Consider the following 22,829-nt stretch of genomic DNA (forward strand, 5'->3'; position numbering starts at 1 on the left):
ACAGAGTAGACACAAAAAGTACCATGTAAGTACCCAGTAAAGTACCATAGAAAGTACCATGTAAACACACTGTAAGTACCCAGTAAATTCCATAAAAAGTACCATGTAAGTACCCTGAAAGTACCCAGTAGTTACACTATAAGTACCATGTAAATACCACTTATGTACACTGTAAGTACTGTACTGTAAAAGAAAGCGTTACCGAGAAATGTTTAGGACTGACTGCAAGAAAAATAATGACTGAAAAAAAAAACTATTTCCATGATTCAGATCTTTTTTATAGTGACACAAAATATAAACAACAGTGATAAAATTGAGATTTAATAAAGCAACATTTTAATATACTATTGCAATATCAATATATTCACTTTCTTTAGGTTAGTACACAGCACACATCGTTACAAATAATGCTCCTCCCACGGGTGAAAAATAATGCACTTGTTCTGATTTTGTTGTGGGTTTCCCTGACTCCTTGCTGCTCTGCTATAACAGACAACAGTCATTTATCAGCAAGAATAATGCTAAAGGCCATAATAAAGATGACAAAGATGCACTAACAATTAGAATACAGATCCATCTGAGTGGAACTGAACTCAGACTTAAGTGATCCTTTGGTTCTGGGCTGGGTCCATCATGGCTTCCCTGAATGATAAAGTGTGTTATGCAGCTGTTATTCTGAAGTGCAAGCACTAAAAATTGTGCAATCCTATTTTTTGGATAAAAAAATATGCATTTACAGCCGGCACTTAGATATTCTACCTGCTCTTATCAACATGATAAGACGATTTTTGCCTGTCTCTCATGGTGCTCAGTAAAAATCTCTCAACCATTGGGATTATTAAAAGGATAAAATCTGTAAACACAAAATGTACAAAATAACACTTTTGCTTCATCAAATCAAAAAATCTTCTGAGAAAGATAACACCCGACTTCTCTAGCAGTCTCCGTGCTGGTTGATCGCTGTCTTTCCCCTTTGAAAAAAATACAAGCTGAGCCCAAGTTCTTCAAATTAGGGGGCTCAAGCGCAGCAAAGTCACAAGGCTGAAAGCTTTTTAAAGTTCGGTCTTCATGCAAGGGAGTATATAGTATTCATTGGAGACTGGAGCTCCAGACCTCCACTGAAATCCAAGTCTCTGACATCTCGCCTGGTTCCTGTGTACTGTCCGATAAAGGAGCCATCCTCTTCAAACTGCATCTCCCCTCCTTCTCCATATTCCACCAGACTGTCGTCACTGTCTACGCGTTTCATCATGGCTTCCACAGCTGGCTGGGCTCTTTGAAGCCTCTCCTCCTCTCTACCAAATGTGTACAAGTGACAGTATTTAGTGGAGAATTTGGCACAGTGACTGCACAACATCAGCAGAATACTTACATGTGCCTCCGAGGAAAAGGCAGCGTGGAGATATGTGCTATCCTAAAATATTCAAATGTTTATTTAAGGTCAGTTTGTCTGAACAAGAAAGAAACTAATTCTGAACATATTGACAACTGAAGTGTCAGTGGTGTCAATGTGTCAACATTTAGTCATGTCATACCTTTCAAGGGATCTGCAGTGTTTCAGTGTGAAAAGAACAGGGATGAGGGATCGGAGGAAATGTAGGGTAAAAAACAAAACAAAATAAATTTAGGTTGGATGCAACTATTTATTTTTTATTCAAAAACAGATTTCATTTGTTGCTATACAACACTATGTTAGCTTAGTCAACCTTAAAATACCCACATACATTTTTGAGGGTCGATTAATTTATCAGGTTGACAAACAAAAACAGTCTATCGATGGCAATAGCTGCCATCTTTGTAAAAAAAAGATTTTTTAGAGTATTTGTTTTAGTTCAAAATGGTCTAAACTGTGCTCTTGTGGATGACTATAACATAATCCTAATTAATCTTTACCATTACAAAATAATTTCTTATTTAATAGTCTAGATCAATTTACTGAGTTATAAAATTATGTTTTATAGTATCAGTTTGACTTAAAAAACATTTGATTTTCTGATAAATATGATGGTTTCATATGTTCAAAAAAATCTGAGTAGGTGCCCATACAAATAAGCCATTGAATTGTCTTTGATTTTTGATGTTATTAATATATATATATATATATATATATATATATATCTTTTGTGAACTTGTGTCCACAATGTCATTTTGACATATCAACTTTTTAATTTATTTAATTTATTAGGCATCGAAACAATGCTGTCATATAAACTTTCATACTTAAAACACTGGAAAAACATAAAAGGGATGTTTTTAACTGTTTAAAAATTAAAAATCATTGTACAATACCTAGGTAAATGTTTATTGCATTAGTAAAACTGTAAGTATTTGGATCTTATTTCATGTCATTGGTTTGCTGTAATACTTACCGATAGTCAAATGAACCTTCCTGATCTTTGTCATCTACAGGCTCCAGTGAAATGTCCTTTTTCTCTCGAACTGCAAAAACAGCAATTGTTAAATAAGGACATTAGGAAACAAAAGCAGTTTACCTTATCACAAGTTGGTCACTGTTGTCATAAAATGATTTATTTTACAAGTTATAATAACACAAAATGATAGTTTGAAATATCTTATCTTCATCTAAAAACATATCTACATTAAAACCTGTGATGGATGCTTGATAAAAATAGATTGAACTTGATATTTTGTGGCTCTTTTTTACCTGGGTATTTCCCGCCTCGACTTCTCTTGATAAAGCAGACTATGAGGAGGATGAGCACGATGAGAGCCACAGCACACATTATCCCAATGAACCAGCCTTGTGTTGTGATGTCCACCTGGTCCTGAGCGTACGCTGAGGGACATAAACACTGTTTAAACTGAAGGCAACAAAAGAGGGTTCATTTTGTAGACCAGACACAGCTTGAAAATCAACTGCTAACTACTTTCTGTGGTGTAATGGGGCGACTCCTCCGTATGCCACTCTCCAATTCCAATCCGAGTTCGGGCTGCCACAGAGAACCAGTAGCGAGTGTATCGGTCATACCGGCGGATGGAGAAGCTTGTCACATTAGGTGGGAACTCCTCAACTCTCATCTCCTCTCCTCTGGTAGCGTTCACTGAGATGAGAACAGGCAAATTTAAAAAAAAATATAGTGGCATTTTAAATTTAGAGGCAATTTTGATGCAGGTAAAATAAACGTCACATCCTTTGAAATTGGACACAAAATCATTTTAGACCTTCTTGAGGACATACTCCAGCTACATCCCATTACAGGCCACACCGTGTTGTCTCTTTGAGAGTTTGTTAAAGCGTGTGCTAGACAGAGCTTTCGCCTACATGTGTGATACTTCAGAGAGTATCCAGTGATGATCCCGTTGGGCTCCGCTGGCAGATCCCAGTCCACATAAATACTGTCCAGATGGCGTTGTTGGATTCTAAAGGATGTGGGGGCGGATGGTACTAAAAGCAGTAAAACACAGACATAAATGAAACAACACATGAAAACTTCCACTTTTTTAAAGTTTCAACTAACTCATTATTTTTGTTTACCTCCTTCAGGTGTTGAAAAGTGTATATTGTTACTCGGCGGCCCTTCAAATCTACTGTTAGCCACCACTATGTACATTTTATAGTTGCTGTAGGGTATGAGGTCTGTGATGACTCCAGATGGTTCCGGATCATTGTTTGGGAATATTTTGGACTTCATTCCTCTGTTGACCCATAGCCACCGCAACTGACTGCTGTCTCTCCAGTAGTAGACCTGAGAGATGAGAGGTGACGCACATCTTTTAAGATTTACTTGAATCATTGTTTTTGTTTAAGACTCAGGACTGAGTAATAAACTTGGCATGTTTTAGTTACGAGTCTTTTACAACAAAACACACTTCGACACGTGGACGGGCAGAGCAGAGCAGGAACTGAACCTTGATCTTCTGATCAGAGGTTGACCGCTTTACCTTCTGCGACACAGCTGCCCTTTAATCAGATTTAAATACTTGAAAACTATATCTAAGTCTAAACTGTATTTAAGTTTAGACCAAACTATAAACTGCAATGTCTTAACATTTCCCAGTAAATTGAATGGACAATAATTATACAGTTTACCGAAACCATTAACTGTAAAATTCTTCCTCTTGCTGCTTGTTTGATGAATAACCTATAGAATACCCTGCATTGTGAAAAGATTTATTTTTAGTAATCTGTAAACTATTGAAAATAAATAACAAATAAATACATTTACAAACTAGAGATGACCATTTGTTGTCTTTAAATCTTTAAAATACAATAAACCAAGACTTTAAAGTCCTAATTTATAGTATTTATCAGCTGGTGATGTATTCCTGTGAAATTATATTAACTAAAATTGTTTCTCAATCTGCATTATAGTTTGTCAAAATTACAGCAGGCATACCTTGTACTCTTTTAGTTCCCCCATGATGTTCTCTCGTGACACTGGGTCCCAGTGCACAGTGACCTGAGTACTTTCAATGTCAGAAATTCTCAGATTTAAAGGTGCTGCCAAAGGGCCTTCAGGAAGAGTGGAAAGAAAAAAAACTGTTTTTATTTGATAAATTTTCAATTGTCTTGCTAAAGAACAGGTATGACGCAGTGAGAAGATTGCAAAGTTTCAATATTCCATCACAGACATAATTTACATTAATAAATGCTGTTAACATCACTAAAAACGAAATTAATAGAATTTGTGGGACTTACGGTCTTCACCAGAATAACCAATGACAACAGGGGACTCTGGGCCCAGCCCAAAGTCATTGACAGCCTGGACTTTGATCTCATAAGGGGTGAAGGTGTCTGCATCATAGATGTAGTATCTCAGCCACTTTGTGGTTGCATTCTTCCACTCTTCTCTAGAATCTCTCCTTCTCCACCACACCAGATACTTCAAGTGTGGTCCGTTCCACTCTCTGTAAGTCAGAGGCTGAAAGCACAGCAGTAACAGAAGGTAACGATGTATTTTAGATTTACGCAATATCTTTGATTTTTTGCAGTTTAAGTCCTACCTCCCAGCTAATTTCCATGTTATTTCTCCATGTGCCCACACCTTTCACATTCTTTGGGATGACATCTGGGGCTGTGAAGGAAACACCAGATATGATTTTTGACGAAGAGAGAAGTTGAGCAGCAGATAAGGATCTGCCAGACTGGCCTTAAAAATATATATGTATTATATACTGTATGTATTATTCGCTTTTTTGGCTGTCATGATAAAGGAACAGTACATAAGATATTAGCTTTAACTGCTTATTGGATACGTACATTTTCCTATTTTATCATCACTGTTGACCCTAATTATATAAAAGTAGGTACAGCCATACGCTATGAACCAAATAAGGTGTAATGTCAAAGTTTTGCGCTACAACTTCCATCTCATGTCCCAAAGTGTTCAATGGGAAATACCTTTTCAACTCGATAAAAACTTGTATATGTTATTATTAAAATTTTGGCTAGATTTATGATGTTAGATAACATTTTTGTAACAGACAGACACCAATAATACACAGGGAGAGGTGATTGAGGAAGTTTTTATGCCTGATGAGCAATTTGTTTTGTTTTGGTTTGTTTCTTTAAAAAAGCAAAAGAAAACTTATCAATGGGGTAAGAAACATCGTCTTACCAATAAATGAGATAAATAAATGCTACGCACTATAAAATTTTCTCAAACCAAGATTATTTTGCCATTGAAAAACTTTTTTGATAAGATTGTTTTTCGTGCAAGACAGAAAATACGAATTTCATTCTTGAAACAAGGTCTTGCCTTCTCAAGATTCAGTTTTTGCAATGATAGAGTATTACGGAGCTTTTCTTTTTTAATAAATTTTATTTAGGGTAACAAAGCACCCCAAAAGTTCCAAATTTTCAACATCAAAGACAAAACAATTGACTTGTCCAACTTTACATGTACTCTCTCACCAACACACAAAGTTCCAGTTTGGTTAAAGTTGGATCATTAAAAATTATATAAAAAGACCAATCAGGATTTTTGTATTTTTCAAATTAAATCCTTTTCTACATTGTTACATTTAAGGATAAAATATTGTTTAAGGGTCAACATTTACGTTTGTTGGATAAATCTGGTGGGTGATCAGTAACCCTAAAGTCTAATACTAAGTCTAATACTAAAACCACTGCTGCTGTGTAAAATGCGTGCAAGGTTCACACTGCAACAGTTTTGCTTAAAAATGTAGATCAATTGTTAATCAATAGTCATGTTTATGTTGCAAATGCTCACACTGCTTGTCCATCTTTCTGCTCATGAAGACAAAGTGGGCAAAACTTTGGTAAAGAGAGCAAATTAAAGGAAAATTAGCACGAAATTTAAATCAAATATCAGGGATGCTTGACTATTACCAATGGAAACAAAGAATTACACTTCCTTTCTTCAAGTCCCCCAGCCAGTTCAAGTACCGATTGGGGAACCTGAAATAGAACACCAATGGGAGACCTTTTTGTGTAGAGTTTGTATATTCTCCTTGTGCATGCATGGGTTTTCTCCGAAGAATCCGGTTTCCTCCCACGGTTCAAAAACATTCTTCATAGATTAATTGGTTACTCCAATTTGTTCCGAGGTGTGAATGTGTGATTGAGGCCCTGCGACAGGCTAGCAACCAGTCCAGGGTGTACCCTGCTTTCGCCTACGAGTGGCTGGGTTAGGCTTCAGCAGCCCTGTGACCCCGAAAGGGACAAAATGGGTTTAGAAAATGGATGTAACATTTAACAGCAGGAAAACTCACGTGCACCACTGGTCTGGAAACGAGCTGATGAACGACTTGGACGACTGGCTCCAATAGCGTTAATTGCAATAACTCTGAACTCATAATAGGTAAATGGTGTGAGATGTAGGATAACAGAGTTAAGATTCCCTGGGTATGTAGACAGATTTCGCCATTTTCCAGGAAGCCAGTCATCATCATCATACTGCACCAAGTAATCTGTTTTAAAAAGATAGGTAAAATATATTTTAACAGAAAAAAGTACCATGCAAACACTTTAGTTTCAATTTGTAAGGTATAGTTTACAACTTTTACCTGTAATTGGGCTATGGTTGCTGTCACCAGGTACCCAACTGAGTCGTACACTGCGTTCAAATGGATCAGACAACTCCAGGTTAGTTGGAGGATTAGGACGATCTGGAAGCAAAGGTTTAAATATATATTTAATCCCTGGATTGTGTTTGATATGATATTTAGCCAAGACATACCCATCACCAGTAGGTGTGCAGAGGCAGACTTCTGGTCCAGCTCATTCTTAAAGACACAGGTGTAATTGCCCTCATCTCCTCTGTTCACATCAGTAATGACTAGATTTGATTCATCCAGAGAAACTCTGAGGACAAGAGGGGAGAATGAAGATGTTCGATGGCTCACACTTTAAGGGTATCTACAGTCGTGCAAAATATACAGTGTTAAAAATCAAATGACCGTATTATGTATTAAACATAAATACTCACCTCCAGCCAAAAGTGACTTGCTTTTTGTTTTTTATCCATGATGTTGTGAATGGAGTAGTGGCATCTGCTTTGACAGCACACTCAAGGCGCACATCACTTCCTCGGATTACCTTCATACTCTGTGGTTTGGTGACTATTACTATGGGCTCTGAAAATAATGGTGGGGAAGGATATTCAATACTAAATCTTTCGCACAAAACATACCAAATGAATGCAATATTAACCTTTGACCTCCACTCGGACTTGGTTCTCATCTCGTCCTGCAATGTTGCTGATGACACACACGTAAGTTCCCTCATCTTGTAGTTGTATCCGTTTGACCTCAAGAGTTCCATTACTGTGAGTCTTGAATCGAGTTCCCTCAAGATTGCCTTGTCCATATTTTGACCTGAGTTGGATTACCCATTAGAAATGTGGGAAAACAAAGACAAATGAGGGGTTGATTTATTTTCTTACTTTGTGGACTAAAGTGTCATTTTGCTAGGATCTTACCATCGCAGGTCAGGCACAGGAGAACCAAAGAAGCGACAGTCTAAAAACGTTCGACTTCCCTCTATCACTTTGACAACTTCATTTCTAGGCCCAATGATGCGAGGAGTTGAATCTGGAAAAGATAATATTGGTAACAGCCAATGAAGACATCCAATTAATTTGTTTATTGTGTACACACTAAAATGAACTTAAAAAGTGGACTACAGATTGATTCCTTTCACAGAATAATTAAACGTTGTTGTAGATATAGTATTGTAAATCTGTCTTTTGGCTTATTGTGAGCGGTGTTCCTAGTGGTTGGAAATCCTGTCAGCTTGACACCATCTCATGAGTAGAAATTGAACTCTAATGTATTTGCAGTTTGTTTAGCAAAGAATAAGTAAGGTAAAATGTGTTGTACCCACCTGAACTGTTATAACCAAAACATTCAGAGCTAGGCTTTCAGGTGAACATTAAAATATAAAAAAGAAAATAAAACCATTGCATTGTTTTTTTTTGCAGTGTGTTATTTTTGTTTAATCAACTGTTTCTTAAAAAATGTATCGTTAAATAAAATAAAATAAAATAAAAAATACCAGTAAGATCTGCTTACATCGTAATGCTTTTACTATGGGCAATTATTTGTGTGCGGTCAAAACACCACAAGGCTGTCTTGTTTTTTGTTTTTTTTAATAACCTCATGCTTCAATCTTATTAAATGCTGTGATACAAAGTCAGACACACACAAAAGAATACTTACGTAGTACGTTGACAAATGCATTGGCCAGTAGGTACCCATACTGATTGGAGGCGTTGCACTGGTAGACAGCAGTATTTTCTGCAGTCACACTGCGCAAAGTTATAGTATCCCCAGCCACCAGTCTGTTGGACTGTTGCATTGCATCTGATGATACCAAAAGAAAAAGGTATTGTTGGAATTTTTACTTTCTCAAAAAATATGGAATGTTTGATCATACCCTCAATTGGGTCCCCATTCATGAACCAGCTGATGGTGGGACGAGGAACCCCATCAGAACGGCACACCAGCCGCCCGGTTTCTTCAGGTGCCAGAATCAAATTTGTGGGTTTTTCTACCCAGAATGGAGCCGCTGTCAACAGCAGAGTTTACAGGTTACTTAAATATGTAACACCAAGCTGAAAAATAATATACCTTGTGAAATTCTGACCTTTGACTATGACAGATATTGTGTGCTCAATGTAACCTATCTTGTTGGTTGCAGAGCAGGTGTATTCTCCTGCATCTTCAAAAGCTGCCTTTGGGATCTGAATCATTTTGTTGAAATTCTTTATTTTCATACTGGGCGTCACTGCAAGCTCGTCTCCATCCTTTGTCCAGGCAATATGAGGAGTTGGCCTTGGTGATCACAAGTAAATGTTTACTTTGGATGGCTTTTATTGTATTAAGCTAATAGTTCTCATGCCAACCAGAAAATAAACTGAAAGTCATAAATCAAGGGAACACCTTGACATTTTCTAACACTCACACTCCAGCAGCTATACACTCCAGGAGCAGCTCCTCCCCTTGCAGGACCAGTTTGGAGCTGGACGAGCCCTTAGGAGACAACCAGGTGGGGGCAGCCTCAGCAATGGAGCGAGCTATAAAGAAACCCAGATAGAGGACTTCCTTTACACACAAGTTATGTAACAGGAAAAAATATCTGTCACTACAAACTAAAGTGATGCCTAAATAAAAAAAATAAAAAAAATGAAAAGAGCTAAGAAAGGAAGAAACCAGATTCATCTTAAGATTTGATCCCTTTCAAAAAACCACACGGGTTAGCAGATTTGAAGCATTTTTTCCACTCCCGTGTCTTGCACGATGAGGTTTAAACATGTGGACGGGTTAGTATTCTTAGGGTTGAAACAAAGCAAGTGTTTGTACTTTGAAAAAGCCACCAAGACCCTAAGTCAAAAAAACAGCAACAATACTTCTGTTTGCAAAAATTGTCGTTTACTTTTAGTAGTTAAGTTACTCACTTGAAAGCACTTTAACAACCACAGGTGTCTTCTGTTGAATTGCATTCTTGTGAGGGAAGCGAGCATTACAGCAGTAATCAACAACAGAGTCATTAAACAACACATTGGAGAAATACAGATCTCCATTGATTCCCATTGAAACCCTGCGGTCCTGCCGCACAGGCTGCATGGTGGGGAAAGCCGTCTGAATGGGCCAGTTGAACGGCCGTGCATATGAACCTAGAATCAAAAAGAATCACGGTTTGCAACCAGTTTATAATTGGCATGAACTGGAGTGTGTGTACATCTTTGTGCTGCAGATCTCAAGTTTATGCACTGGAGACTTACAGCTGGACATCCAGTAGGTTTCAGGTTTAGGTGGACCTGCCGGGGACTCACATGGCAGAACCAGGGGCAAACCTGCGCTGATGACTACAGGCTCCAGAGGCTCCCGTGGCCATACTGGAGGTCCTGCAGGAGCACAAGCATAAACTTATAATCAGCTAACTTGTTATAACAAGTATATATAGTATAAATAGTATAAATACTATTTGTGCCCCAGCCTTGGAACAGTGCAGCTAAGCTGAACATGTGTTAACAGAATGGAGAAATATTACGCTCACATTTAATCTCCTTTTGTAACATTAAATTATTATCAACTGAGAAAAATAATGTTTTACTTATGATACTGAAATCAGAAAGGAAATATGTCATTGACATTTGATTTAGGGTTATACCCATGTTGTCCAAGGCTGCACACATCAGTCACTGCACATATTCCTGTACTAGCAAAGACAGCAATTGCATTCTTTTTGATTTCTTGACTTACTGTACATTTGTAGGTTGATCTTGTGGGTGTACGCAGATCCATACTGATTGGAGGCAATACACTGGTACACTGCTTCATACTTTTCTGGATTATTTCGGGCATAGATTTCTAGAGTTCCTGAGCGCCTGCGCATCGACACCTGGGAGTCACGCGCCACATTGAAATATTTTCCATCACGCCTCCATGAGAAACTTCACCAAAAGATAGAAAAGATTGGTGAAGTGGAAAACAAAAGGGTACAGTTTTACAAAAACCCCTCCGTGTTGCAGCATGTCTTACGTAGGATGCGGGTTGCCTATAGCTTCACACTCTATGACCATTGTATCTTTGGGGTCCACAATATGGTCCTTTAAGGACTGCTTTATAATTGTTGGAGGCTGTCTGACTGGAGAAACAAAGATACAAAATTAGTTCTTCCCAAAAGATTTAAAGCAGGCAAACAGACACACCAGAGGTGACTGACTCACCATCGAGTGGAATATCCAGAGACCAAGCACTGTGCCATAGTAGCAACAGCAGCCCTGGTCCAACCAGCCTCATCATCTTTACAGTTCATTTAGTCCAGTGAGAATTTGGATCATCAGTTATATTCTGAACAAATTAAATGAAAAAGAATAAAATGTAAAAGAAAAGAAAATTGTTTGAGTACCAATTTTTTTAACACAGGTCAAAGGAATTCATTATAAGTTAAGGTAAAAAAAAAAGTCAAACTGGACTAAAGGAAATTATTTTCACTTTAGACTTTAAAAGAATGTAGAAGATTCTTCAAAATTTGGTTAAAAATAACATAAAAATCTATAACATAAAAATCTCTTGTTTTACTATGTTACTCCTCTCTGGTGGTATATATTTGTATTTCAGTACACTGAGAGTATCTATCAACTAGATGTTAACATAAAAGGCCTGGAAACCGCTTGTAGCTAAAAACCTGATCAGTTAGGTGAAGTACTGATATGCTGTTGCAGAAAACTTTGGTAAGAGCACTTACTATAAAAGATTATTTAATGTCCAAGCCTGAGAAAAAAATACATCCTTATGTGTCTTGTTTTCATATTGGTGCGTTCCTATATCATATTTTCCCATAAATGTGTAACAAACCCCACATCATATGACTGATGACACCAAAAAGTCGTGAGAACCTACCTTTTGTCGTGCACTGATAAATCAGGTCTTTCTCTGAATCTATCTCTGCCCAATGCATCAATAATCCAATTATTGTTCCCGGGAAATCATTTTTGTGTGCGCAGTTTGCCAATTAATGCCTCATTTCTCTAAATATCAGGTCAGGAACCCTAGACGAGTTGATACAAATCAGTAATTGAGTTTCTAGCTGTGACTGCCACTCATACTGTGCCCGATCGCCTCATGAATAATGAATGAGCACCATTCACCTCCTACACCTCACCCACTTTACAGCTCTGACCAGACAGGCTCTCGTAACTCTGATCATCAAATGCAGCCTCTTAAACTACATTTATAGGACTGTCTAAATATAGCAAGCTAACAATTCAGGCCAGACTTTATAATATTGTTTAGTTTCTGTATGTTCTTCTACAATTGCACCAACACTGTTTGTTTTAGTGTGTGATTGTGTTTAATGAAGAGTCTTAATGAAAGCTGCAAACAGCCTCAGTTTTGTGCTGTTTGCATTGTTGGTGGTTTGATGACATCAAAATGTGGGCTGCAGAGATCTTGGGAGCGCTGTAAGAAGGCAATGTTTGTTTCTGTCACATGAATTTTACATGACATATCTCAAGTTATGTGACGTCTGGACACAGATCTTCCAAATACAACCGTTTTGCTTTTCATTTCAGCCTTTGAAAAAGTAACAAGTTATTCATAACAATTTGGAGGACAAATAGAAAAAGGGGTTATGAAAACTTCAAATCCTGTAAAAGGTGGAGGAATTTCATTTCCAGGAAACGGAGATTCTGGGGAAGTTGTTCTAGCTTCAGACAAAAGACATCTGAGAGCTGTCGACAGATTCATGACCTGTGTAGGCTTTCAGGCATTCATTCACTGAACAAATACTTGCTAGCAAAGAACAGCAAAAGCAAAACAAAAAGGCTGCCAACCTTTTTATACTTTTTTACTTAAGAGTGTTAACTTTATTGGAAAGATTTTTTTTTTATTTGAAATCAAATCAAACAACACTGTTCTGGTCTCATTGTCCTCTTCCACGTTTTAAAAAGACGTCTTCAAGCTTCTTGGCACTTTGAAAAGAGTTCTCTGCTCGTGCATTGAACTGTTTGGCAGGCCTGAAAGTGATCGGTGCCATGCTCCAGATTGCACACTGTAGAGTCACAGCAGCAGATGAGCCAGATCAGTGACGACAAAAAAGTCTCTATACCCTTGGATTCTCCTCTGGCATGAGTGGCCACGGACTCGAGCAAAAGCAGATGACATGTGAGAGGGAGTGTTCAGCCAAACAAGCCCCCCGTTCAGGCCCACAGCGCCTATACCATTGCACATTAAAACGTCACTGCACCGAGAAAGCAACACAGAGGACAGGGGGAGCTGATGGTAGAAGAGAACACTGTGACTAACTATATGCTTCAAATAGGTGATGTTATGATTTTACGGACTGAACAGAACAGAGCCAAAAGTTTAACTTTTGTTTTCAATAGTTTAACTTAACCATCACAAAAATGGACTCTTTAACACCGGAGCTTTAGCTTCAGTGTTGACTACAGTAATTCTTCAAGCATTTACACAATTAACATAATTCCAGTGCATTCTGAAGCAGAGAAAAGCAGCCTTGCGGGTGTGCAACACTTTACTGCAGTGAAGTGCCTATGCATTTCATATAAATCAGCTGATTTTATCATGGAAAAAAGCTGCTTTGCGGTAGTAAAGTGCAATACATAACTACTAGTGTAGTACATTACTACACTTTACGGAAGTAATGTGTTGCATATAGGTCCAAAGCTGATATGAAAAGCCGCTTTTCTTCACGTCAGAATCAGCTGATTCAGATTGAACCTTTTAAGATCATTATCTACGTACAAACAGGGCGTTAACTGAACACCAACGGAACCAGCGGAACTTTGACTAATAATAATAATATTTACTTTAGTTAGCCCACAATGGGAAATTCCTCTCCGCATTTGACCCATCCCCTGGGGGAGCGGTGAGCTGCAGCTCAACCGCGCTCGGGAGGCAGCAGCGTTGAGGGTCCAAGGACCAAGAACCCCCACTGGGTGATGTTAATTGCTCGCCATTGGTAATTGCCCCTGGATTCCTGCGTGGCAGCCCTTTACCTTACCAACCGAGCTACCCAGCCGCCTTTAGGGACTCTAATCTAATCGACTAATCAGAGACTCTGATTTGGTAGTGATATGTTAATAGTGTCCTTTTCCAAAACACAGTGGTGCCAACTGTTGGAACATGATCCTGGAGGAGACATGAATGATTGCGATTTGTGCTCGGCTGCAATTATATGACACCAAGTTTTTCACATATTGGAATAAAGCTGATAAAGCCTAAAGCAAGCTTCACAAGATTTGCACCGTTTCAACGTATCGCACCAAGCCTCTACCAAACTGTAGGTGGTGGACATGTGCTAGTAAACTGTAAAAAAAGAAAGAGAAGAAGTCCCTCCCTGCTGTTCTCTTTTTTTCTGGCGCTCATCTGGTGTGAATGCCACATGCTGAATGCATAAAACCACGTTTAACGCATTCTTAAATGTGCAACTTATGCCTGGAGTGACTGTCCTTTGAAAGCGTGTGTTAGATGTCGCCGCTGATGCTCCAGTGTAAAAGGGTTACATCTAAAGGATGTCTTTGAAAACAAACAGAAATATTAACCCTTTTTGTTTCAAGTTTTTCAACCATAGTTGTTCATATGCTTTTAGCCAATTATGGATGGCATCATAAGCCTTATTTAACATTTGATCTCAGATTATCGATTTAAAAGATGACACAACTGTGGAAAACTTAACAGAAAAAATGATAACTAAACAAGAAAAAACAATAGATGAGATAAATGATAAAATAAAATAAGTAGAATTCAGCTACATGATTGACTGTTGGGGAGACAACCATATAAAGAACGTAAACAAATGTCTTCAAATACTATGACACTGTAGGTATTTTAATCATGTCATTGGACAAAATATAATGAATTTTGAAGTTTTGTTGACTAAATAGCTCATAACCAAAGAAGAAACAAACTATGGGCATGTGTAGCCCTACGTCATCAAAAACAATCCTTTTTTTCTACTCTCTGCTGATTACATGGATTGCAAGAAAAAAAGTTTGTCCTAAAAAAGGCCAATAGAATTGGACACTCTCAAAGTGTAAGAAAGAGAAGAGATGAAAGTTAAACATATTAATTTTATCATTCCACTTTTCAGACTAATTTTGCAGATAAATCTGAGGAAAACCAGATTACCTATCAGATCTGTCTCTGGACTCCCAGAGGTGGACACCTGTAAGAAAAAAAAAAATCCATGCAGGTGCAGAGAGAACATAAACTTGAATCCTAAGCTAGGTATTTTATTATGTATGTGATGCAACATTTCTGACCATGACATCATAAGAATTGCAATAAGGAATAATTTTGTAAGAGAAATTATGGTCTGAGAAATTAGGTCATGAGAAATAACAAATAAATCACAACAATATAACTGTTGTATCAAGTGTACTAACTTCAGACACAAACACTGCTAAAGCTTCTTGTCGATCATTTTAAAGCCAGTTACCAATATAACAATGCACACGGATGCTAACAATATATATTTGAGATTTTGTACAATTAAAGCACTATACCAAATTTGAAAAATTTTGACTTTCAGAAGTCATTAGTGCAAAGTATTTGTCACTTTATCTTAGCTATACTGTAACACTTTGTTTTTAATTTCAGTCACCACACAATGGAATGAATAGAAAAGTTGATTAGGTTTTAGATAAGGAGCTACTTGTGTAATAAAGTGACATCATCAACTCATCATCCCCTATCGTCTATTTAAAACTTCTTGCTCAAGAAGTTGAATGTACTCTGACACTTTGTGCAAAATAAGAATCACACAGTTAAAACAAAGCACGGCTGTGATAAACATAAGCTTGTACCTTTAGATCCTGTGAAAAGCAGTAGCTATCTTCTGCTGTCACTGAAGCTGGGTAACAGCATCTCCACACTGAGCGTCTCCTTTACTCAGTCCTATTTTTCAGTTTGTCATGTTAAAACAGAGGCTGCAGTGGGACCACATCCATACGGTTCACTAGAATGGCTGTCTCCATCTAAGGTCACACTCCTGGCAAACGTGGCTCAAGTGACTGTGATAATAAACCCATTGTGAAATCCACACATGGTTTTAGACGTCACTTTCAATGTGTGGACGGTGTAAGAACAAGCAGAAGACCAGTGTTGCAGCCTTGTTTCCAGGGTTCAGGTATAGCTGGCTAGCACTTAACTTTATTCAAAGTCCTTTTTTTTAGGAAGTTAGGAAATTTGGGGGGTTTCTTGAAGTGGGTTGTTTCTGATTTTCAGTGACTGCAACAGGGGTGGGTCACTCACCCTGCATCCTCACTCTGGCTGGCACAAACACACACACAATCATTCACAAAGCCTTTCTGTCTGGAACAAAGTCAGTCTGTTGTGGACAGGGCGTGCACAGCTTCCAAACACATGGAGTGTGGGGGGGCAAGGGCAGGGGTTAACCTATCACACTCATGTGACTAAAGGTCAGTGGCAATTTGTTAATCTCTCTAAAGACAGATCGTGATCACTTTGAGAGAAATAAAAAGAGAAGATTCATAGTAAACATAATTTATTCAACGATAGCTTCAAATTCAGTAATAAATACAACCAATTGAAAATATACAATTTTGATAAAGTGCAACAGAACATGAATTGTCTAAAGACAGCATTGGATTGTGGATAAAATCCCATAAGCACTGGATGTCAGGAGCAGATGTTTCAGCTGCTGTCAACTTCTTTTCTTCTGAAAGAACCTATCCAAATGGTAAAAGGCGTATACTTATGTAGTGCTTTTCTACATTGCTTGAAGCCCCAAAGCACTTTACAGTTACAGCTCCATCCAGCCATGCACACAGATATTTGCAAAATAATGGTGAATTCGCTACCTTACACTGGCGCCAATCTATAACCACTCTGGGGTTCAGTGTCTTGCCCAAGAACACTTCAACACATGTACAAACAGAAGGGGAATTGAACCTGTGAAGCTCCAACAAGAGGTCGACTGCTCTAGCTCTGTGCCATGGCCACCCGATAAGCAGAATGATAAACAGATTATTTCCTGTTACTTGGATATCATAAATTATGCTTTCTTTAAAAAAAAAAGATAGTAGGTTTCTGTAACATATCTTCAAGTATCTTTTATTTTGTTGTTATTGTGGCAATACCTGAAGGAGGTTTTGCAAAATATGCATTCCTGTCTGAATGTGTAGCACTTGTTGTTTTACATCAATCTATGCCTCACTTCCCAAGATTTTTCCTTCATCCAGCAAACGGCCCTTTCGGCTGAGGAGCGCTCTCGTCCGAGAACCAGGCAGAGCTTCGCTGCTTTGAGCTGGTTTCTCTCCAGGTAGTACTGGGTGTCTCTTTGAAGCTGCTCCAGGGCCCCTGGTCGGTTCTCATCAAGCGCCACCTCTGCACTCAACATGGGATTGAAGCGGAAGTAGACATTCGGGGCCAAAAGGTCGTCTAGGAGAGTGTGAACCCCTTCAGTATTAGTGGCACTACTAATAAAATTAGTGATTTTAGCTTTCAGGCTTGTGGAGGTTGCAGGCATTCTCTTAGTGTTGTCATAGCGACCAGTGCCGAGGGACAATACACACTGGAAAGGATGTTTTGGCCACAACAAGCGGCTCTCATGTACAGCCAAGGCACAGGGATTATTCATGAGAATTCCTCCATCCTGCAGAGATACAGAGACATGCATGAGGTCAGTCAGTTAGTGGCAGTATGAGTGCTCATCATGATGAAATGTAATAAAATCGGCCGCTTTTAGCTAACGTCTCCACATTCACTTGCATTATTTTTTATTCAAGTGTGTTTTACAGACCTGGTGAATGTTACTTTCTAAGGTAAACTCCTGGAAGTATCCAGGCGCAGCTGAAGATGCCCGAACTGCCTGCCACATCTGGTGACCCGAGCTTCCTGTGTAGCGGCTCAGAGAGCCCGGTTTATGGTTATAATTGCGAAACACAAATGCTTTCGGACTGGCACCCCAGTTGACCACTGCACTGACAGCGGAAACCTGAAAAGATAATGACCATTGACTGTATAAGAGAACTGGACTGATTGACGTTCCAAACAGGAAGTACCCGCTGGTCCCAAAAAGCCGAAATCCCATAGACCTCTATTAAGAAAAAAACAGCTATTACTCGGTCATTATATTTGTCAGAATACCCATTCCTGCTTTTCTGTAACGTGTTCTTGCTAATCCTACTTTTCGTTCATGGTATTTTTACTGTTATTCAAATTAAAAACTGACCAGTCAGATGCCTCAATAGAAGCATGTGGTCTAGCATCAAACATTAAAAATATTTGATTCACAGATTCTTCCAAGCCCGCTTTCAGTGGAAGGGGTGTGGCCTTCCTACAAACTCACTCCTAATTGGAGAGGGTGGTTGCCATAGAAATGTAGACTCAGACCAAATGGGATCAATCACTATTTCCTGATGATTTCTGGTTCCTTGATTCTGGTTTTCGCAACAGGCGTATCGCTATTCTGAATTTAACTTTATTTTTCTTAGAACATGAAGCGAGGCATTTTCTATGGATGATGTCACACTCACTCAATCCACTTCTCTTATACATTTATTAATATTGGTTTCTTAAAATAAGCTCATTCATCAGCAAATCAACTCTTGCAACCAAATGTAATATCCTTGCCTTGGGACTCTGCTGGTCTCTGGATGTGTTAATAAGGACTCTGTTGCCAAGCTCCTTTCTAGAAAGAATCAAAAGAGCAACAACATTCAAAAGAGTTCCCATTTCTACAAAAAATATGTTGTTCAATTATTTATCACTCAAACACAGCTAAACCCTGTTGGGAGCATACTTCAAAATGTTCTCCCAGGTTTCAGTGTTGTAGTAAGAGTGACTCCAGCCCATCTTCACTGTGCCGACCAGTCGGTTTTGCTGAAAGACTTTGGTGCTGATCTCCCGATACATGTCGGCACATTCCTCCAGAGAAAAGCGAGCCAGACCCAACATGAAGGCCAGGATGGCTCCTGGAGCAAACAGACACAAATAAATTCAGACAAGTAAAGTCTTAACAAGCATTAAAGCTCATTTGGTTACCTGTGCTCACTCCACAAATGTAGTCAAACAGTTGGTGGATCTTTTTACCAGTTTTATCTTCCAACATCTTTAACACTTCCAGAGGAATCACTCCTCTGGGGAGTATAAGGACGCAAAACAATGTAAAACAAATGTCAACAACACGACATTTGTTATTTCTAACCACAGAAACCACAAGAGAGCATTCTGTTCAGACAGATTTTTTTAGATTCAGGAAATTATTTAACAAAAGTGCCTTAAAAATTCCCGTAAAGGATCCTAAGCAGAGATTTAAACCAGTCTATTTACTAGTAGAATGTAATGCTAATTGATACCTATTCACGTGAAGGTAGTTTTGTGTGTGAGTTACCGTGTGCCACCTCCATCAATTGAGAGCACTCTGATGCCATAACTTTGTAATGGATCCACCAAACCAATGAGAGCACAGGTTTCCCTCAGAGCAGCCTGAAGTCTCTCGTCTTGTTTGTAGGTTCGTCTGTGTCTCAACAGAGTGACTGTAGCTTTCTCCTGAGAACAAAAACATTTTTAAGAATTTTATAGCAGCTCATCCACTATCCATGAATGTTTTTTTTTTTTGTTTTTTTTTTTTCTTTTACAGGCAGACCTGCCAGATAAAACCTTTGCATGATGGGAAGAGGATGAGGTGTTGATTGAGTGCCTCTAAAGAGGCAGTAAGAGCTTCCATGGAGGGAGCGAGTCTCAGACTTGTGATCAGCTGCCATGTTGTTTCCTCTGCCTGCCTGTGACCTAGTACAAGCTGAAAGATCACAACCAGGAAGTCAATTGCAGATTAAAATGGACACGCTGCTCAAGATCAGAGGGAACAGTATGGACAAAAATCACTTTTCACAGGATTACTCACCGATTTCTTAAGTGTTGACTTTGGTGAGGTCACAGCTGTTTTTGGCTTGATAGTCTGAGATGAAATGTCTGTTTTCAGAAAAGTGCTCAATAGATTTGGAATGGAAGCTGTTGGGTAGCGAAGGTATTCAGCAATGGACAGATACTTTAATCTGCCAGCAGCTTTCAGGTTTCTCTGATCCACTTCCTGGAAACTTCCTCTGGAGTTATTTTTTAACTGACCCTGACTATTAAAAAACTGTTTTTTTGTTTCTTCGGTCTGTAAATTGTTCTCCCCAAAGTTGTTTGGATTTGAAATGTTGTGTGAGTTAGAGCTAGTAAAGAGCTGTTTCTCATAGCTCTTGATTTCCTTGAGGTTCTTGTCTCCCTTTTTCTGAGCTTCATATGTAGCTTTGGCACCAAAGTAATTATTAATGTGTCTTGCAAATAGAAGGTATCCCTCCTCCCAGCTGCTCGAGACATTATTCAGTTTCACGTGAGACAGATCACTGATATTCTGTGATTTTCTCTTTCCGTGTTTCCACTGTGTTTTAAAGGTCTCCTGTTTTTGAACCCTTGCAGAGACTAGAGAAAATTGGGAGTTGATGTGATTTGCAACATACCTGTAGGTTTCGCCGAATCTTGTTGTCAAAGAGCTTATATGAAATAGCTGCTGTCCAGAGTTTTCTGGAACTGGGGAACTTGTTTGAACATTTTTTGTTTGGGCTTTAGATTTCAAGGATTGGACAACATCCTCGCTGTTGGTCATCGTTTGATCCGTGACAGAGCGACCACAGTGTCGATGTCTCTGCCGCCTGCTCAGGTACTGAGGTGCGACAGCAACACATTCTTGGTTTTCACCAAATCCAACCATATTTTGGCTCCTGAAATAGATGCTAATGTTCCCTGGTTCATGAAATGTTCGGCCTCCCAGTGAACTCAGCTGAAAGCCTTTCAAAGCCCCATCAAAAATCCCCATTGCAACTCTGGGTTTGAAAGGACTTCTATAAGATGAAAAACGGAGCACACTGTGGTGACGCCTCACTTCTTTGGTACACTTTCTAAGGCAGTGGGGAAAAAAAAGAAAAGCTTGTATCAGTCTGCTTTATACTTTGAAATGTGCTAGCACATCTTAAAGCTGTGAATGTTCCTGTGATTCAAGGCACAGACAAGATGCAGCTCCAGAAAAAGGTCCTTTGAGAAGGCTTATTGAGAAGGCTTATTGTGTGCCTCCCTCAGCAAAAAGGATTTCTCATCCCTGAACTTAGACAAATGGTGGGGATAAGGTAGTGACCTATAAATGGCCTGACTGGGTGAGAAGCACTTGGATGTATTTGAGAACTCTGATAGATTATAGAACACCATTCAACAGGAGCCTGGAAAAAAGGAAAGAATGATCAGAGCCTAATGGACTCAGAGAGATGCTCAAAATATATCGACTTTCTATTTACTCTACATTTTTACTGACCTGTAAACACAAAATGGTAATGCGTTATTAAACTTTACCATTATCATCTCACATTTGTTCCTGGTATATTTTGGTCAATATGACTTTAGAGGTTAAAACAAATGACAAATCAAAATCATACTGAGTTGAATCATAGGGATTTCCTAAGATTTACTGAGTACTTTTTATGAGTTTTTTATTTGGCAAGAAAGCAACTTCACATTGGTCTTTTTTGATGATGGAGCATTTTCCTAAGATTTTACTTTAGAAAAAGAAAAAAAATACTTCTGAGAATAAAACATTAAAAATCTTAGAAACTAAGTCATAGCAGTCCAAAAACTGATGTGCTACAGCAGGAGCTTCCCTTTAACACTTTTCAAATTTACTTGTTTTTATTGTGTTAACACTCATTTTTAGGATAAAAACCAGTAAATAAATAAATAAATAAAGAAAGAAAGAAAGAAAGAAAGAAAGAAAGAAAGAAAGAAAGAAAAATATCTTGTTTTTTTTTTTAAAGAGGTCTGCACTTTTAAAAATAATAAGTTGTTCAAAGGGCAAAAAACTTATTAAATACAGTGAAAACAATGATGGAGTATTTTCTTTTTTCACTTTCCTCACATTTCTGTTAAAGTGAGGCAAAAAAAAAGGTGTTTATAGGGATTACTGAGAAAAATATGCACCGAGACAAACCTAATTGCTGCTTTGGAAAAAGGTCCAAAGTAGGAGGAATGTAAAACTTAGATTGTATGATTAGCCTGGACTCTTACAGATGCCAAAGTACCAAAAAATAAATGTTAATCTTGCTGCAGTCAAGCTTACAAAATAGCATTTTATTTCATTTTGGAATTTAAAGAAATACATATTGAGGTAATGTTTCACAACAGATTTGTAAATCATGAAGTAAAGCAAAAAAACTGTGTGAATTTGTTACTTATAGTTACAATAAAAATGTATTAAAAATAATGACATATTTTTTACTTACACAGTTTTGTCAAAAGTAATCATATGAAGCTGGCCTTGAACAGCTAAACAAACAGCTAAACAGACAGCTACACAGACAGCATGCAGTCTTTTAGGTCAGCTGATCAGAGCATAAACACATATTTTTCTTTGGTTTCAAGTGCTGGAACACCATGTGCTTGGAATGCAGTACACATCTCCATCTATGTGACCTGTGTGGCCCTTTAAGCTGTCTGTTGATGCAGATTGACTGCAAAAACATATCTGACCTTGTCTGTACTCAAACCCTCACACAAAGAGAGGCAGGCAGCTATGTTACACAACTGAACAATGGCTTTCTCCTACAGTGAGGTTCAAGTCATTGCTACAGTAGCACTCACTTCTTGGCTATAATTGTGTTTAGAAAATCATATGGATAAGATTTACCTGTTTTATCTTTGTATGACCTCTGTCAGCAAACTCCTTTTCTCAGGAAGTCAAGCCTACAAACTGTAAGAGAGGCTCAGTCTGATGTTTATGTGACACATGCAGAGCTGTAATCACATTGGAGGATCCAGACTGGGAGTGTGCGTCATCAAAACCTCACAGGAGTGACACTATATTTTCACACACGCTCCAGTCT

General features: G+C 38.4%; 2 protein-coding genes across 7 annotated transcripts; both read right to left on the reverse strand.

Moving 5' to 3' along the window:
- Positions 1-308: 308 nt before the first annotated feature.
- nfascb (neurofascin homolog (chicken) b) lies at positions 309-15,941 on the reverse strand. 4 transcript variants are annotated; one of them, XM_023956760.2, is made up of 28 exons: positions 15,759-15,941; positions 15,082-15,118; positions 11,157-11,280; positions 10,969-11,074; positions 10,690-10,880; positions 10,209-10,331; positions 9,882-10,100; positions 9,389-9,500; positions 9,071-9,258; positions 8,861-8,992; positions 8,644-8,787; positions 7,905-8,016; positions 7,637-7,800; positions 7,413-7,560; positions 7,164-7,288; positions 6,991-7,092; positions 6,697-6,894; positions 4,966-5,036; positions 4,661-4,883; positions 4,359-4,474; positions 3,497-3,707; positions 3,284-3,406; positions 2,889-3,062; positions 2,666-2,797; positions 2,370-2,439; positions 1,536-1,547; positions 1,373-1,414; positions 309-1,295 (listed from the first exon to the last, which is right to left on the reverse strand). In XM_023956760.2, exons 3-28 carry the CDS (start codon positions 11,230-11,232, stop codon positions 1,067-1,069), a joined length of 3,543 nt encoding a protein of 1,180 aa, XP_023812528.1. In that variant the 5' UTR covers positions 11,233-11,280; positions 15,082-15,118; positions 15,759-15,941; the 3' UTR covers positions 309-1,066. The 4 variants fall into 4 exon arrangements, with proteins under 4 accessions (XP_023812528.1, XP_023812529.1, XP_023812531.1 ...); XM_023956761.2 differs by lacking the exon at positions 15,082-15,118; XM_023956763.2 differs by lacking the exon at positions 1,536-1,547.
- A 501-nt stretch (positions 15,942-16,442) lies between these two features.
- Positions 16,443-22,783, reverse strand: LOC101163951 (calcium-independent phospholipase A2-gamma). Of its 3 annotated transcripts, none has more exons than XM_078950331.1 (10): positions 22,634-22,783; positions 20,424-21,176; positions 19,823-19,876; positions 19,565-19,717; positions 19,310-19,467; positions 18,961-19,055; positions 18,719-18,890; positions 18,550-18,607; positions 17,717-17,911; positions 16,443-17,569 (listed from the first exon to the last, which is right to left on the reverse strand). In XM_078950331.1, exons 4-10 carry the CDS (start codon positions 19,643-19,645, stop codon positions 17,111-17,113), a joined length of 1,218 nt encoding a protein of 405 aa, XP_078806457.1. In that variant the 5' UTR covers positions 19,646-19,717; positions 19,823-19,876; positions 20,424-21,176; positions 22,634-22,783; the 3' UTR covers positions 16,443-17,110. The 3 variants fall into 3 exon arrangements, with proteins under 3 accessions (XP_078806457.1, XP_078806458.1, XP_011491970.1); XM_078950332.1 differs by having other exon boundaries at positions 19,823-19,890; positions 22,634-22,772; XM_011493668.4 differs by having other exon boundaries at positions 19,823-21,176; positions 22,634-22,772.
- Between the last annotated feature and the right edge of the window lie 46 nt (positions 22,784-22,829).

Source organism: Oryzias latipes, chromosome 7, assembly GCF_053564925.1.
Source record: "Oryzias latipes strain Hd-rR chromosome 7, Olatipes_Hd-rR_3.1".
NCBI classification, from domain to species: Eukaryota; Metazoa; Chordata; class Actinopteri; order Beloniformes; family Adrianichthyidae; genus Oryzias; species Oryzias latipes.